Below are 19235 nucleotides of genomic sequence, written 5' to 3' on the forward strand. Positions count from 1 at the left end.
TGGGGAGGGAGGGGGAGGAGAATTCACTAACTAGATAGTAGACAAGGATCATCTCTGGTGAAGGGAAGGACAATACACAATACAGGGACGTGAGCACAACTGGACCAAAGCAAAAGCTAAGAAGTTTCCTGAACACATCCAAACACTTTGAGGGACAGAATAGCTGGGTCTGGGGCCTGGTAACCACAGTTTCCGGGGACATCTGGTCAATTGGCATAACATAGTTTATTAAGAAAATGTTCTGCATCCCATTGTGGTGAGTGGCGTCTCGGGTCTTAAAAGCTTGCAAGCGGCCATATAAGATGAATCAATTGGTCCCAACTGACTTGGTGCAAAGGAGAATGAAGAACACCAAAGACACATGGAAAATATTACTCCAAGAGACTAAACATCCACATAAACCAGAGATTCCACCAGCCTGAGATCAGAAGAACTAGATGGTAAATGGCTACCACCAATGACTACTCTGACAGGGAACACAACAGAGTCCCTGATGGAGTGGGAGAAAAGTGCAGAGCAGAACTCAAATTCATGTAAGAAGACCAGACTTAATGGTCTAACAAAGACTGGAGGAACTCCCAAAACTATGGCCCCCAGATGCTCTGTTAACCCAGAACTAAAAGCATTCCTGAAGGCCACTCTTCAGACAAAGATTAGACAGGACTATAAAATAAAAAATAATACAGTGAGGAGTGTGCTTCTTAGTTCAGTCAGATACACGAGACCAAATGGGTGGCTCCTGTCCGGAGGCAGGATGAGAAGGCAAGAAGGGACAGAAACTGGTTGAACTGACACAGGAAACCTGAGGTGGAAAGGAGGAGTGTGCTGTCATGTTGTGGGGATTGTAACTGATGTCACAAGACAATATGTGTATAAATTTTTGTATGAGAAATTAACTTGAGCTGTAAACTTTCACCTAAAGCACACACACACACTCACAGAAGATAAATAAATTTGCTTCCTCCTCTCTCAGTTTACCCATTTCAATAAATGCTCTTCCATCCAGTCTGGTACATCGAAAACCTTAGTCATCCTTAACGCTTCCCTCTCTTTACTGCCTTCTCCCTAAAAGGTCCTATTGGTTCCACTTCCTAAAGACATTGTGGTTTTGATTGTTCCTACTCCATTTCAACACCTGGATCCCAGTCATCTTCATCTCTCATCTGTACTAATGTAACAGCCTCAGTGGCTTCCCATTTGTACTCCTGCTCCTCTCCACATAGCAGCCAGACAGACCTTCTACAAACGTAAACAGACGCTTACTATCCTTTTAGTGACATTCCCTTGCACTTAAAGTACAAAAGAGCTAACTGGGATAGCAAGATCCTCGATGTCCTGTCCCTTGCCTGCTTTTCCTTTTTCATTTGACGTGACTCTTTGCTTCACTTGTTACCACCAGCTACAATGATCTTCTTCACATTCCTGGAACAGGACAAGTTATTTCTTCTTCAAGACCTTAATACTGCTGTGTCATCTGTTACAAATGTTCTTCCTCTCTTAATCTTCCCCTGCTTTCACTTTTCTTTTTTATCTTTTAAAAAATTTGTTGTCTTTGAAAATACACACAGTAAGACATACACCAATTGAACAGTTTCTACATGTACTATTTAGTGACACTGATTACATCCTTCAAGTTGTGCAACCATTCTCACCCTCCTTTTCCGAGTTGTTCCTCCCTCATTAACATAAACTCACTGCCCCCTAACGTTCCTATCTAATCTTTTGAGTTGCTGTTGCCAGTTTTATCCTATATAGATAGTTCTTAAAAGAACACAATGCTCATGGCAGACATCTTTTACTAGTTAAGTTAAACTACTGTATGGTTTTAAGAAGACTTTGGGGATATTTTTGGTTTAAGGTTTAAACGCTATCTCAGGGCAATAGTTTCAGGGCTTTATCCAGCCTCCAAAACTCCAGAAAGTCTGGAGACCCATGAGAATTAGAAATTCTGCATTTCCCCCCTTTTGATCAGGGTTCTTCCATAGAATCTTTGATCAAAATGTTCAGTAATAGTAGCTGGGCACCATTCAGTTCTTCTGGTCTCATGGCAAAGGAGGCAGTTGTTTATGGAGACAATTAGCCACATATTCCATTTCCTCCTCCTGTTCTTGAGTCTCCTCTGTTCTCTGTTCCTCCAGGTGAATAGAGACCAATTTTTGTGCCTTGGATGGCTGCTTGCAAGCTTTTAAGAACCCAGGTACTACACAATGAACTAGGAGGTAGAGCAAAAGCACTAAGCATGTTATTAGGCCAATTAACTGGAGGTCCCATGAACATGACCCTAAAGCTCCAAACCAAAGAATCAAATCCCATGAGGTTTTTGGCTGTACATAAGCAGCCTCAGCAGCTACTCTTTTTTTTTTTTGGCTATTGTCATAAATATGTCTATCACTCAACTTTTGCCAGTTCAACTTTTTACAGGTATACAACTTATTGACAGCACCTAAAATAATCGGCTGTGTAACCCTACCCTTACTCATTGAACTTTTTCCATCAATAGATACTGAAACTCAGTATTCTATAAGCAATAACCACCCTTTCCCTCTCCTTCCTGCCCCTGGTTACCACTTATCAACTTTGGTCTCTATACATTTGCCTTTTCTTATCTTTTTATATAAGTGAGGTCATAACAATATTTGTCCTTTTGTGATAAATTTGTTTCACTCAGCATAATGTCTTCAAGCTCCATCCACACTGTAGCATGTACCAAGGCTGCCTTTCTTTTACTGGCTGAGTAGTATGCCATTGTTTGTACATAACCACATTTTGTTTATCCATTTATCTATTGATGGGCATTTAGGTTGTTCCCCCCTTGTGGCTATTATGAAGAGTGCTGTAATGAACACTGGTGTAAAAGTCTTTGTCTGAGTCTCTGTTTTCAAGCTTTTTGGGTATATACTTTGGAGTGGAATTGTTGGGTCATATGGTAGTTCTATTTTTAGTTTTTTCATGAACCGCCACACTGTTTTTTACATTAGCTGTAGCATTTTGCATTCCCACAAGCAGTGGACTTTTTTTTTTTTACTTTTTAATACAAAAGAGCATATATAGTACTTATATATATATACTTAATAACAATAAAATAAATACTTGTACAGTAAAACCTGTGAAAGCTGGAAATCTGTCAGAGAAGGAAACACAAATATTTTCCACTGAGAGAGAGCGATAGAAAAGTCAAAGGCAGAAAACTTGTTAGCCAGAAAAACAAGGCTGTCCTGTTGAGTTCTGCCTCTCACAGGTTTCCCTGTATATTCACCATCCGCCTATTCTTCTCCTGGATAACTATTATTCATCCTACCAGAGATCAACTGAGGAGATACCATTTTCTCAGAAAGACCTTCCTTAGGCCCACTATCTAAATTAAATTAGATTACCCTAGTTGTTTTTTTCTCATAATACTCTGCTCTTCTCCTTCATAGCATTTATCACAATTTGTAATTGTTTATTTGTATGGGCTTATTTGTTTAATATCTATCTCCCTCATTAGCCTGGAAACAATATGAGGGCAAGAACCACATCAGCTTTGCTTACCTTGTATCCTTGGGTCAAATAATAATGAATTGTCTCTGCTATAACTGAAATACCACAAGTGGGTGGTTTTAAAAAACAGAAATTTATTTTCTCACAGTTTAGGAGGCTAGAAGTCTGAATTCAGGGTGCTGGCTCTAGGAGAAGGCTTTCTCTCTCTGTCAGCTCTGGGGGAAGGTCCTTGTCTCTTCAGCTAGTTTCCTGGTTCCTTGGAGATTTCCTTGTGGCTCGGTATCAATCTTCCCCATCTTTGCTCCTTTCACTTGCTTGTTTAATCTGTTTTATATCTCAAAAGAGATTGACTCAAGATACATAGTACATTAATCCTATGTCTCATTAATGTAACAAAGACAAACCATTCCCAAATGGGACAGAACCATAAGCATAGAGGTTAGGGTTTACAACACATATTTTTGGGGGGTACAATTCAATCTATAATACTAACAAATGAACCTACACTGCTCTAGTTATTTTCTTTAAAAATCTTTTAATTGCCAATATCTATCGAAATTTAAAATGATTATATCGATGACCCACAATTCCATTTCTAGGAATTTATTCTACAGATATCCTCACACATGCACAAATGACATGTATCGGAATATTCACTGCAGCACTATTTACAATAGCGAAAGACTAGAAATAACCCGTATACTATTTCTGTGGTGGACCGGTTAAAGGCATTGTGGTATATCCATACAATGGAACATTGGGCAGCAATTTAAAAGAATAGCCAGTTCTACAGTACACATATTCATATATATACCCAAGGCTGTACATATGTAATTATCCCTGAAAAGGCATATGAAAAACCGGTAGTGGTTACATCCAAGCAGGATACCTGCTTGGCTGGGAGACGGAGCTGTGAGGATGTCTTACTTTTTACTACATACCCTTATGAATTTGAACTTCTTAAACAAGACAATAATTAATTAAACAATTTAGTTCTCTGTCTCCAACAAGTGAATATTTAAACTAGTTGAACCAGAAATATCTTAATGGATTCCTCCCACAATCTGTGTAGCCCAATGTTTTATCTAGACCACTATGAAGGCATGATTCAGAGAAGAGCAGAGACATCACCTTTTATGGAGATTCCTGGACAAGAATAAATAAAATAAAATGTCCAAGAGTGGTAAAGCAGGCCCATAATCATTATCCGCAATTCTGAAATATTAAAAGTACTGAAAACAGTTAAGTTTTTTCATAACGTTTTTGGTAGCAACATCTAACTCAAATTTATTTGGTCACAAAATCTGACCTGAACTGATATGAAGCTATTAACATTCTTCACTTATTCCACTTAAATGTAAATACTCCAGATGGCATATACACCATGTGAACTTTAAAAAGTATCCACTCTCACTGAATTGTACATATAGAAATTGTGGAATTGGTGTATGTTCTATTGTATACATTCTCAACAACAATAACAACAAAAAAATCTTGAATTGAAAATACACTTGGCCCCAAGAATTTTGGATAAGGGACTGTAGACATGTATCATTTTCTCTCCTGGCTATCAGCCCTGAGTTTAATTTTTCCACAAATATATCATTAGTAGATACAGCCTTCTATAAGTTATCCAGCCCTTTCCTTCAACAATGCCCATCAATTAAGGTTCATGAGATATCTATTCTTGGCTTTTTGTTGTCACTGTTTGAGATTTTTGGTAAAAGACTATCACTATGTAAGCAATGGGAAACCCTGGTGGCGTACTGGTTAACAGCTACGGCTGCTAACCAAAAGTCTGCAGTTCGAACCTATCAGGCGCTCCTTGGAAACTCTGTGGCGCAGCTCTACTCTGTTCTATAGGGTCACTATGAGTCAGAATCAACTTGATGGCAACAGATAACAGGTAATGCATGCAATGTATTTCAGAGATTTTAATATGGAAAGCAAATTTGATAATTCGTGCAACTATAAAGATGAAATTATTTAAGAAGATTTTTTTCTTCCTGTCACTGTAGCAGAAGCTGCACATGGTTAAAAAACAAACAAACAAAAACTGCCACTGCTGCCTCCTATGCCTACACTTTTAAGTAATGGAAAGCTTAAGGATTAGAAAATTAATCATAATTATTTTCTAGTATCTTAATCATTTTGTGAAATCATGACGTTAGATAATGGCCATTTAATATAAAATATTCTCTTTTTTATAGAACTGCACCTTCCTACTAATTGGGAATTAAAGTCTAATTAAGTATGGCTCAAAGCCAGTATGACAAGGCTAGTCCCCCACCTTGACTGAATTGAGAGAAAAGCACTGTTGGACAGCTTAGAGTCAAAGAATGTTACCTGCTAGGCTATAGCAGGAAAAGCAGTAAGCTGGCTGCCAGAGAACATAATGCAGAAGCCCAAACCAAGAAGTGCTTGTCTTGTAAATCCCACCAGGCTGAAATGATGCTAGTTTACCACCCTGTTTGTTAGCGTGCACTTTAGGAAGTTCAGGGCGCGTATGGATATGCATTCATTTCATTTTATGCTACACGTTATTGAAAACACAATTCTGTATCATAAATAATTCATCAGTGCATTGTCTGAAATTTAAGATTACAAACCTGAATGGTAGAGTTCTGGTTTATGACTGTTTGTACTTTCAAAGAGAAAGACAATTCGGATAGATGGACTTTATAACCTTTATATGAACCTATTAGGAGAACAACCCAGCAGAGGGGAAACACCCTCCCCTCCCCCCACAGTTTCTCTTGGTATGTATCACAGACTAACACCTTCAGCCACAGGCAAAGCCAAGCCTTCAGGTTGCTTTAGCGGGGGCAGAATGAGCTAGAGCGTAAGGTGTTCTGCTTGCCCTCACTGCCACAGCTGGAGCTAGGAGACTACAGCTGCTGGCAAGCAAGCTGAAGTGGGAATTCACTGGAAGAGATATGAGATTCTTCCAATTTAATACAGCAGATTATACCACTTCCACGTTCTGGTTACTAAGAAGGTGGTACGGGTTGCAGAGGGCATAATCACGAAATGACAGAAACTAGTATGTATATAATTACAGAGCTCTCCCACTTTGCTCACAGGTATGGAGAGCTCCCTGAACTCTCATTACTTAAATGGTTGGACAGGATTGTGAACTCGGTCTCCATGAAGAAGCACGTTCGGGCTAAGACATAACTCTCAGTTGGCATCTATGGCATTGCAGGTGAAAATGAAAAGACAGGGCAACATCCAGCCTTTTGGGGTGGAAATGGACAATAACACACAGTAAACCACCCACTGCCGTCGAGTCGATTTCGACTCATAGTGACCCTATAAGACAGAGTAGAACACACAGTATGTACCCTGAAAAAGGCAACTGCCCTTCTCCCCTATTAAATGCAAAATGGAACTCTCAGGGTGAAGCAGGTGATATGCTGCAAATTCAAGTCTGTTAACCAGAATGTTCTCTCAGTGAATACGTCTCTGACTCAGACCATAATAAAAGATGTGGTAGAGTGCGCCTAACGTCACTTCCCGTGTGACTTTGTTATGGGGTGGGGAGGGAGTAAAATATATTGTGCGAGACGATAACTGCCTTACAGTCCCAAGTTCCTTTAACGGGCTTTACTGAGGTTGGGAAGATTAGAATGATTTAGCAGAAAGAGAGGAAGGAAAAGGCAGACAACAAAGAAGAAAATAAGGGTAGCCAGGCAAAAAGTGTGGAAATATTTTGGTTGTTGTTAAAATACAGAATGCGTAAAGCATAGATGGGGAAGAAACCAGTTACAGAGACCCAGGGGGCCACCGGGCTTCTTGCAGTGTTCTGGCAGTAAGGGGACCCAGGCAGACCTGCCTTCTTTCCCAGTTTGGGAGAATTTCGAAAATTAGATGATAAGGAAAAGCCTAATGAATTTGTTATGAGACATAAGAGGTGTCAATAAGAAAGACTGAATCTGACGAAGACTGATGCGGACACCAGCATAGTAACTGAACCTGGCTTCCCTTGTTTGGGTCAAAATCAGTGATAAATGGCAGGAAGGGGGGAAGAGAAATGGGTTATGTTGAGGTGAAAATCCAACATTATTTTGATGTCTCAAGAGAGGCCCAGAGCAAGAGAATAATATTCTTTCTCAGCTCAGAAGGGTAAAGCAGTATGTTTGCCAAAGCCACCTCTGTTTCTGACAAAGTAGAATGGCAACTGGTAAACTTGAGTGGCATTCTCCAGGAAACATCTTTGTCCTGTGTTACTCCTAACCAGGAAGATTCCATTTAATCATATTTTCTTCTATACAGAAATTCACTCTAATTACATCACATAATTCCTAAGGTTAATTATGAGAGAAACTACATTCTCATTCCAAGAAACCATCCTGCTAACAGGACAATCTAGGCAATTTTATTTAGCATACCTAATTCCCACCTGGAGCTCTGGTGGCGAAGTGGTTAAGAGCTCAGGCTGCTAATCAAAAGGTCAGCAGCTCGAATCTACCAGCTGCTCCTTGGAAACCCTATGGGGAAGCTCTACTCTGTCCCACAGGGTTGCTGTGAGTCGGAATCTACTCGACAGCACAGAACAACAACAGTTCTCACCTACCTCTTTCTTACTTATTCATGGATTGGTGAACACAAAGAAGAGTGTTTGCTTTTAGCTTCCAGATACCTCACAATTTAGAAAAACTTAACCTAAAGAAAGATAAGTGAACAAGAAATGACTGACTGAAATCTGTATTTCATTGAAAGAAACATGGATTGGAAGGAACTATGCTACATACTAAAATGTTAACAGTGGTGTATACAGCGACTTGTGTGCTATTAAGTTGATTCTGACTCATAGTGACTCTATATGACAAAGCAGAATTGCCCCATAGGGTTTCCTAGGCTATAATCTTTACAGAAACAGACTGCCAAGTCTCTTCTTCAGCGGAGCTGCGGGTGAGTTTGAATTGCCAACCTTTTGGTTAGCAGATGAGTGCTTAACCATTGCTCCACCAGGGCTTCTTATTCAGTGGGTAGTGGGATGATATTTAACATTATATTTAAATGTTGCTTTTAATAATCGATATTACCATTGCATTTGTCCCAAATGAACATACAGAGTTAAGTGACTGCTGCCAAATCACTAGTGTTGGCTTCTTTAATAACGCGTTAGCAAAGAAATTCTTTAATGGCTTCTTCCTAACCCCCATTTATAAGCCCTCTAAAAAAGCACTACCGTTGCTATTATGAAAAAGTGTACGCTGGGTGCCCCTGTCACAGCCAATTCATCTTAATCAGCAGTTTTAAACTTGCTTTGGGACCAAAAGCTGAAGGTGGTAGCAAGAAAGTAAACTTGAAAACGTTCATTACAGTATTTGAAATTTTTTAAAGGCTATATGAATGTATTTCTTAGATGTTAATGTTACATAACATGGTGCAAATGGTTAAGGGCTCGACTGCTAACCAAAAGGCTGGTGGTTTGAACCCACCCAAGGGCGCCTCAGAAGATAGGCCTGGCGATCTGCTTCTGAAAGATCTCAGCCTTGAAACCCCCAAGGAGCAGTTCTACTCTACACACATGGGGTCGTCACGAGTAGGAACTGACTCGACAACTAACTACAACAATGATGTTACATAATTTCTGCTATTAAGTCGTAATTTTAATTTTGTGATTTCTTTGATCTAAAGCCTCTGATATGGAAAACTTCTATATGTAGGCTTTTTATTTCATTCTTTTAAAATTTAATTTTAACCAAATGTCCAATTTAAACAACAAGGTCTGATTTGTTTCCACCATATTTGCTATTAACCTGTACTAAACTTTTCCTTATACTGACACCTTTCTCTATTATATTTTTTTCCCTCTTTTTCAAATAAACAGATATGTGAAGGAGAAATGTTAATTTTTTACCAGCAGTGACTAGTTAAAACAAGATTTTGGCCCCAGTCTGCTTGCTTTTTATCTCCAAACACTTAAAGGATATTTTGTGTTTCGATCAAGAAATTCATGACAATCTGTACAAACAGAACAGTACCAGTTGTTAGCTGCTGTCATGGTGACTCCATATACAACTAAACCAAATGCTGCCCAGTCCTGCACTATCCCCACGATCCCTGGGGGATCAAGCCGTTGTGATCCATAGAGTCTTCATGGGCTGGTTTTTTAGGAGTAGGTCACCAGGCCCTTGTTCCTAGTCTGCAAGCTCTGCCAAAACCTGTTCAGCATCATAGCAACATGCAAGTTTCTACTGACAGCTGGGTGGTGCTGTGCATGACTGCTTTGGTGGGGTATCAAACTGGGTTTCCTGCATGAAAAGTGGGAATTCTACCATTGAACTGCCAATGCCCTACCGTACCTGGAGCCAATGTTAATAGAGAGGTTTTTTGTTTTTTTTTTTTTTTAACCTCTTTTGAGCCTTGGGGCCATACTCACCCATATGGAAAGCCGTATTTGCTGAAAAGAATTTTCTTTTTTCTTCTTAAATAACAGACAACTTTTTACCAACAGATCTTTACCTGTCTTTGTTTGGAGCTCTCAAAGGGTATCAACTTTACTTTCTTTCAATTTAAAATGAACTTGACACAGGGATTTACCCTTTATGCAACACAGGAGCAGAGGGAGTACAAAAGACTGTGAAGTCTGCAGGGCGTGAAATTGAAATTTTTGCACTGATACAAAAGACTCCACTGAAGTAACAATGCGCTGTAACAATCCTGCCACAAAATCTCCTGGTTTGAATAAGTCAGTACCATGTGACCTCAGGATTTGTACATCAGTAAAAACATTTTGCTGTTCACAAAAATATTTATATCAAGCTTCCAAAGGAATAAGTAAAAGAACTGGGGCAAGCTGTAGTGAAGCATAAACTCACTGATGGGGTGAGTTCTGGAAATGACACAGAGTTCTAGCAGCACCTGCACTGGGAGCCAAAGGGAACTGCAACCCTGGCTGAGGGTAACTCATCTACGTGCACCAACGCATCTGTCACTGACTCTTAGCTCTCCTGTTGTCCCAGAGCACTCCTGACTCCCAGTAATTACGGTTCCAGTCTTAGTGTTAGTTCTACCACTAATAGCTTGTTCATTTGTAAATCAGTGGTTTGTGTCACAATTAGCATCCACTCCTGAGATGAACCACCAACATCTCATAGTACCAGGAGCCAATGTTAACAGGGAGGTTGTTTATTTTTTATTTTACCTCTTTTGAGCCCTGGGGTCATATGCACCATATGGAAAGCCACATTAGCTGAAAAGGATTTTTTTCCCCTTCTTAAGTAACAGATAACTTTTTACCAACAGATTTTCACCTGTCTTTGGAGCTCTTAAATGGTGTCACCTTTACTTTCTTTCAGTTTAAAATGAGCTCGACCTAGCGATTTCAGCTTTTACCAGAGTCTGGTTCTTCCACGGAAACCCATGTGGCGTAATGGTTGAGAGCTATGGCTGCTAACCAAAAGGTCGGCAGTTCGAATCCACCAGGCGCTCCTTGGAAACCCCATGGGGCAGTTCTACTCTATCCTATAGAGTTGCTATGAGTTGGAATCGACGGCAACAGGTTTGGTTTTTTTGGTTGGTTCTTCCGCTACCAGTCCATTTCTCTTCAAAGCCCAGCAGACAGGAGCTGGCTGTGGGGTGTATCAACTGGTCTATAGAAAAAGTTTTATTTTAGTAGCACCACATTTCTCGGCCATGAGCTGAAATTGTGAGGACAGCAGATATGGGGCTGGGTGGCATGAAGGGACACTGACTAAGGACTCTCCTTCGAGCTAACTGATACAGAATTTCCACATAAGCATGTCAGTGGGGCACCACTTCACTAATGGAGAACATTTAAAAGCATCCTAATGAAAGTCCACACAGAATGCCGTTTGTGGTAAATAGTCCATTCTGACCCCAGTAAAGAGGCAAGATACTCCCAGCCTTCATTAGGTTACACCCAGTGACAAGTACATGACTGTGGTGACTTCTGTAGAGCAGACTTCTTCCAGGGTGGAGGAAAGAGACAGCCCTCACCAAGGAATAAACTTAATATCCCATCCCTAAGCATACAGTAGCGTGGTGCCCCAGCCCTAACCTTCCTTAAAAAAAGAAAAACCAAAAAAAAAAAAAAAAAAAACCTTTTGCCATCAAGTCGATTATGACTCATGGTGACCCCATGTGTTATGGAGTATAACTGCTCCATAGGATCTTCTTGATTTTAAGATTTCGAGGACAGCACAGGACTGGGCAATGTTTAGCTCTGTTATACATAAGATCACTATGAGTCAGAATGGATTTGATAGCTCCTAACAATAACAACAAATCTCTATGGAAGTAGATCATCAGGCCCTTCTTCCATGCTGCTGCTGGATGGGTCTGAACTGCCAATCTTTAGGTTAGCAGTTGAGTGCAAACTCTTGGCACCACCTTGGAACCTATCTGGCCTTCCATATTGGCTCTTAAAAGTGTCTCTGAGCCCCAGAAAGAAGAAAATTCTAAAAGTGCAACTCCTGGTATCCTTTTATTGACTTAATGCACGACATTTAAAAAATAATCCCCACAGAAAAATAAAATTAATCCCACCGGCTAAGCATGCCTTTTATTTTATCTTACTTTTATGTATTATATATATTACGTACTAGTATTTAATATAAACATTAACCAAGAATATTTTTAAACTGTCAAAATGTAGAAAAGATGAATTCTTCGTGTATGTTAAGAAACACAAGAGCTGTATACAAGGTTTGTACAAGACATGTAAGCACACACAAGGCTTGTCTGCTTTCTATTTTGCTGTGCTGGTTTTGGGATAGAGCCTTTCTTCTTAGCTCTAGTGATTGGTTCTAGTTTTCAAGTAGCTCCACAGTCTCTGATAGGAAGAGCCTGAAGCAGTGTCCCTATTCCAATACTAATCCCAGCCCACTTTAGGACAGCCTCCCATGTATAATAGTTATCACTCTCCGCTTGCCTGCCAAGAGGCTTATGTTGCAACCAAGTCGACCATTTTATAAGCATTTAGGAATGGGTGCCAAGCAACAAGATGATGAGCTTTCAATCTTAGTAACAGGCATGCTTCAGCTTGCACCCACGACAAAAAGGAAATCAATGAAGGGCTTGATAAGTAAACAGGTAATGCTTTGGCCAATTGCCCAACTTGGACTCTTTCTCTCATGAGCAGTGTTAAAATCTGCACTCCAAGTAGCGTATTCAGATTCTCTAGAAAGGCACAGCAATGATGCTTTAGTGAGGACACAGATCCACAGATCGAGAAGCCTTAAGGCTAATGAAAATAACAATACTCACGTATTTCCCTTTACTGTTTACAAAGGGCTTCCATATACATCGCCTCTTAATTTTTCACAAAACGTGATTAAACTCTTAAAGTGTTACAGATAATACAAAATGTTAAAATGAATTTCCCCACAAGAAATAAAGAAAAAATAGGCTGGGGGGAAAAAAAAAAAGACTGTCGTATCTTTTGTGGGGGGACCGTGTCTCCTTAATATGAAAAGAAAATACTTAATGGAGAAAAATACGGGAAGTGTTAAAAGTGGGCTATAGGATACTAGGATACTAGAGAATAGGATGGTGGAGTGAGAAGCTCCATGCTGCTGTCCCCCCGGCAGAAACATCCAAAAAAAAAAAACAAGCAGAAACTGTTAGAACTAACTTTGTCATAATTTTGGTAAACAGTCAGATGTTCACAGCAACCAAGTGAAAGCTTTTCAAAATGATAGGAAAGCTTTGTGGGTTTTTGTTACTGGTTCGTGCCTATCCCTACCCTAGCTCAGCAGCTGGCTTGGAACTGCAGCCTCTGGTTCCAACTTGGGATGCTGGTCCCTGATTCTGGAGTGAACAGAGCACAGAGTATTGACAAATTATTGTGTCTGTCTGTTGGAAGCTGTCAAGTGGCACCTAAATGACTGACTGAAAGCGCTGGCGTCCATTTCATCTATCTCTGCTCAGGGCAGAAAAGCGGCAGGCATAGCCTGAGGCACTGTAAAGTGAAGTGAGGCTACCTGAAGCAAAAGAGGGCGATTATGACACACAGTGGAACTGTTGGGGCCAAGGTCAAATAGCTGGGGAGAGGGTTTTTTTGGGGGGGAGATTCGGTTATTCAAAGCCACCCATGTATAATTTGTAGAGCCACATACACGCTTAAGGAAAGGCACATGCTCAGAAAAGACCAGAGGAAATTGTAAGTTTTCACGTAGGGCTGATCTCCAGGCTCAGTGGAAGACTGGTTAAGTGTTGAAGGAGTGCCCCAGCACAGAGTCAATCTGCAAAGTCTCCAAGAGGTGTTATTTTTTTTCTTCCTATTGTTTTTCTTTTTCTTTTTAACTCCTGGTGTGGTAAACAATCTTTCTGAAAAAAAAGCTAGAGTGGGGAGGTAAACAGTACTTCCTAGAAATAGGGTAGACCCACTTCCATGTCCCAAAATTCACTAGCTGGGCTTCATTTGGTGAGTTCTGCCTTTCTCTCTTCACATTTTACACAAGAAAGGGGAAGAATAACAGCTGTAAGTCTTCTTAACAGTCAGAGAACAAGAGAAGGGAGAAAAGCCCTTTTACTTCAGGGACTGAGAGCTTAATCCCACTGCTGCACGCCTGGTATTTATCAGTTTGGAATAATCATCACTGCGTTGTCACATGACTGAGAGGTAGAAACTCCACCAGTAAATAAAAAAAGTGACAAGCTTTCTGTTGCACTGAACAATCTCCGAAGATATTGTCTTCATTTTAATATAAAATGTATCAGATGTACATACATGAATGGAAAAAAAACACCCACATATAAAGCATATGCAGCTGTAACAGACCTTTTTTTCAAGTAAAGAAAACCTTGGAGATCCAATGCTACATTAATGCAAATGTCTGCCTGTTGCAAGTGTACTTTTTGATTAAATTGGCATACATCAAGTACAATTAGAAAGGTTATTTATAACGAAGAAATACATAATTCTGCATCTTAATAGGGATGACAATTACAGCTGATGGTTGCTAATTAACATTACTTCTTTTGCTCTGGGTGTCATATTTCCAGCATGATCTTTATTGTTAGCAATGGACACACCTAATTCTGGATGGCACAAAAGGATTAATTATCAGTAACATTTGTGCTCATAACAAATTCCCTTGACAAGCAAATGACAACCCACTCAGCTCTGGCTTCACAGAGCAAGCAGAACTGGTAAGCTCTGACTCAGTCTCATGGCAGGAAAAGTATTTCTTCAACTTTCTTTCAGAGCCAAGGCTAGCCAACCCACCCAGTGTTCAGAATATTAGGGAGAAAGCCCCTCTAGTCTTCTTTTCAGGTGGAGTGGTATGTGGGGTGTTACCTGTTCTAGCTAAGCAGAAGTGCATGGCACCATTTAGTTCATGCATACTGCCCTCTTGTGCCAAGATGACCACTGTGCTTACTCTTGGACAGCTCTGGGGTGTGTGATCAGCGCTTGAGGAAAGAAAGAAGCATTGCAGCTCTTAGCCCAGAAAACTATAATGCTCTCCTCACTCGTGCTGTAAATTACATATTTATTTTGTTAGCCTGAGACAGATGAATATTTCTACATACAAAGGTGCCCAGCTAAAACTAGGATAAGTGATATTAATGTCCTATGGTCAGTATTATTAAACCTCGAAAGCAATAAACTTTATGAATTGATAAAGATTACATTTGTGACACAGCTAACATTCCTTTACTGTCTCTAGCACTTACCACACATTGTAACCACAAGTCTACAATACATTATTCATATCTGGGGTGTCACCAAGTGATGGATTGCTGTAGGAGAGGCTGTCCTTTAAATAAATCAACAAATAAAAATGCAAATGTTAACATTTTCAACCACAACTTTTCCCATCTTGAATGGGGAATGAAAATTTCACTTTACATTGACAGCCAGCAGAGAGAACAATTAACAGCCTGCATCGTGAATGAGAAAGATGGCATTGCCACGCCTGGTTTTAGCACTTGCACATAGAAAGATACGGAATTCTTCTAGGTGTCAATGCTTTTCAGAGAACAAAGGAGAACCTGCCCCCACTGGCATCTTTTTCGAGTCTTGAAAATATTCTTGGACCTTAAGAAAGGGAAGGGCTTTTACTCTTGCTCTACTCAGTACCTTCAAAGGTGTGCTGAGATGAAGAACAGGCTTTTTTCTCTTGCATTAAGAGTTTGCGAGGAACTGAAAAGTAGTCTATATAAAATGCCTTTGCTATACTTTGAAATGAAAATAATTCAAATAATCCTGATTCTGAAATCTGGAAAGCAACCACTGTGCCTTCCCAGTAACTGATTTTTATAGTACTGAGTCTTTTTTTCAACTCTGCATTTTGTAGAACAGATCTGTAATATGCCATTGTGCATTTCTAAGGGTAAAATCTGATGAGCTACACGTTGTTTTATTTAGCCGAACGCTCATTACTTAAGAAGCTTCTGGTAATCTATATTCAGCTGATCTGCAGTATTAAGGTCTAACAGATAAAGAATCCTCTTTTTAAGGTCCATAAATATGAGTCTTCACAGCAGTTTTAACCTGGGCTTGTAAAACTCTACAAAGTTGATATGGTCTATTCAGAAATGTGTGCTGAGGATGTTCTACAAAACCCTTACTACAAAAACCTTTTATCTTCTTTTTCATGCTTATCTCTAAACTGAAATGCAACCATCATAAACACATTAAAATAGTGTTAAAACTCGAGAAATAGTTTAAACAGAGAAGAAAATATTCTTTGATGGTTCCAACAAGGGGAACGGAGGGAGGGAGAGGGGTATTCACTAATTAGATAGTAGATAAGAACTACTTTAGGTGAAGGGAAAGCCAACACACAATACAGGAGAGGTCAGCACAACTGGATTAAACCAAAAGCAAAGAAGTTTCCTGAATAAACTGAATGCTTTGAAGGCCAGCATAGCAGGGGCGGTGGTTTGGGGACCATGGTTTCAGGGGACATCTAGGTCAATTGGCATAATAAAAGAAAACACTCTGCATCGCACTTTGGAGAGTGGCTTCTGGAGTCTTAAACACTAGCAAGCAGCCATCTAAGATGCATCAATTGGTCTCAATCCACCTGGAGTAAGGGAGAATGAAGAACACCAAAAATATAAGGTAATTATGAGCCCAAGAGACAGAAAGGGTCACATAAACCAGAGACTACATCAGCCTGAGACCAGAAGAACTAGATGGTGCCTGGCTACAACCAATGACTGCCCTGACAGGGAACATAATAGAGAACCCTTGAGGGAGCAGGAGAGCAGTGGGATTAAAAAAAAAAAAAAAAAGACCAGACTTAATGGTCTGACTGAGACTAGAATGACCCCAGAGGTCATGGTCCCCAGACCTTCTGTTAGCTCAAGACAGGAACCATTCCCAAAGCCAATTCTTCAGACAGGGATTGGACTGGACCAAGGGGTAGAAAATGATACTGGTGAGGAGTGAGCTTCTTGGATCAAGTAGACACATGAGACTACGTGGGCAGCTCCTGTCTGGATACGAGATGAGAGGGCAGAGGGGGATCAGAACCTGGCCGAATGGACATGAAAATAGAGGGTAGAAAGGAGTGTGGTGTCTCATTACGGGGAGAGCAACTAGGAGAGTATAGCAAGGTGTATATAAATTTTTGTATGAGAGACTAACTTGGTTTGTAAACTTTTACTTAAAGCACAATAAAATTTTTTTTAAAAGTGTTAAAAATCTTATTTTAACCTTCAACAATAGGAAAACTCACTGTTTACACCTGAAAATCCAGTTTATCTCCGCCAAATGAATCCCTCAAGGTAAGCTAGGATAGAGCCTCTTTGAGCACAAGTGTTTAGCCACAAGGTTAGGCAGCAAAGAGGAAGCCCTATCGACGTTTCAGAACCACTACTCATTTTGGGACATTGGTAAAATGCCAACCATGGTAGCATTAAAAAACGTAAAAAAAAAAAAAAAAAAAAGGAGTACTGGAGAAAAAATGTGATTAACTAGTTAAATTTTCTTCTGAATGAGTGTGGCCTTGGAAATGGGGTAGGTTATCATTATCAAATATTATGATATTTAATATTATGGCTTTGGAGTCGGAGACACAGGCTCTGCCTTTATTATCTGTGTGAATCAAGTCACTCAATTTCTCTGAGCTTTAGTTTCCTAATTTTTAAAATGGGGTACAACCTCATAAGGTTGTGATGTAGATTAAATTAGATAATGCATACAAAGGGCTTGGCACAGTGCTGGGCACAGACTAGAGGCTTAATAGATGCCAGCCATTATTATTATCCTCTGTGACAGGATGATTTCTTACAAGTTATTTAAGATGCTTACCCTTCTAGATCCAGAATTGAAGGCATAACAATAAGAGTAGTGATTAGAATGAATACTGGTCCTTAAGGATGCCTAGGCTGGTTTCTGTTGGACAGTATTTCTATAGGCACTGGAGGACAGAGAACAACTCTTTAGGAGGAAGAGATAATGTCTCTTCCTCTTTTGAAGTTACACCAAACCAGAAGGATAAATTTTAGAATACATCTTTAAAATCACCAGATTTGAGATGAACAATTCAGGCATTTTTTAATTTGCAAAGCCAACTGGACTTTGAATTAAGTACAAATTATGTCTTAAGTATCTATAGTCATCTGATAAGATGCTAGGAATTTAAGTGGTCAAAACCAATCAGATCCCCAAGGAAACATAAACCAAGTCTTTTGGTATTGCTGTTTATATATTTAGCCTCAAATGCGTAATACGGGAGTTCACTTATTAGACATGAGAAATTTTAAATAACATATTTCTTTCCCTAACTCCAAAAAAGGCTGATAAAATGACTAACCCCCGAAGTGTCTCTGGTTTAATTAAATGTTGACGGTTTTTTATCTGTAGTACAAAAGAAATAATAATTGTCAATATCAATTGGTTTAGTTAGTTAGCCTGAGTGTATAATCATTCCATGAAAAATTGGGGAAGACCTGCTGCAAAGATTTTCTGATGAAGGATAGGATTAGTTTTGAGTTTCTATGAAAATATTTGCCAGTTACCATTATCAATTAAGAAAGATCATGTATATAGAAAAGGGCACCATGCAGTTCAATCTGGTCAAATCTACATGCTTCAAAATAAGGGCCTCTCTCTTAAATAAGGACTATTAAGAATTCTCAAAAAAAATTTTCCATTCCTCAAGAAATGCTCTCATCTGGAGAATGTTAAACCAAAGAGTCCAAGAAACTTACTGGGAGGTGTCTTGTTGGAATGATGATGTGGCTGTAGTTACAAGCTCCTTTTGGTTTCCTGTTGGCATAGGAGATGTGGACGCATCTTTTCTAACTCCAATCATTGTACCTGTATGAACAATAAAAAGGAAATAACTTTGACATTCAATAAAAGAAAACAGAAAGTCCATTCTGGGATAACTAGAGATTAGAGGGATCCCCAAGTTTCAAAGGTAGGCCATTAGTCACCCCTGAAATGAAATAACGGCAGATAAAAAACTCAGTTATTTTGATTTTGTAAACATCAGAGACCCACACTGCTTTGGTTTAATAAAGCACATTTATACAATAACTAACAAGAGGTTTTGGTTTTAAACCTGATAACCTGTCATATTTCTGCTGATTCGGGTTTACTGTGAAAATGCCCAAAAGGTAGGTTGTTTTATTTTTTCCTTATAACTATCACAGGAAAAGAACTTTTCTATCTCTGGCAACATAGAAAATTCTAGTACTTTGTACGTCCAGGTCCCCCCAAATTAAATTTCTCCCCCTCAAAAAAATTTCAAGATACACATAAATCTTGAATGTTTCTTTCAAAGAGCTTAACGATGGCCTAAAACAGGTGTCTTTTTGGA

The 19235-nt window shown here is 39.5% G+C and overlaps 1 protein-coding gene across 3 annotated transcripts in view; it reads right to left on the reverse strand.

The window, feature by feature from the left end:
* The window catches only part of KIAA1328 (KIAA1328 ortholog), a 360311-nt gene that overhangs the window by 39031 nt on the left and 302045 nt on the right, over window positions 1-19235 (reverse strand). For 2 of the 3 annotated variants that reach the window (XM_003406322.4, XM_023543878.2), the window contains one exon: window positions 18622-18730. In XM_003406322.4, coding sequence (XP_003406370.1) covers window positions 18622-18730 — 109 coding nt within the window. Of the gene's footprint in view, window positions 1-11623; window positions 16488-18621; window positions 18731-19235 lie in introns of those variants that run through there. The other variant, XM_064294594.1, reaches the window with a different exon arrangement.

The sequence above is a fragment of the Loxodonta africana genome, chromosome 11 (assembly GCF_030014295.1).
Source record: "Loxodonta africana isolate mLoxAfr1 chromosome 11, mLoxAfr1.hap2, whole genome shotgun sequence".
Classification (NCBI taxonomy): domain Eukaryota; kingdom Metazoa; phylum Chordata; class Mammalia; order Proboscidea; family Elephantidae; genus Loxodonta; species Loxodonta africana.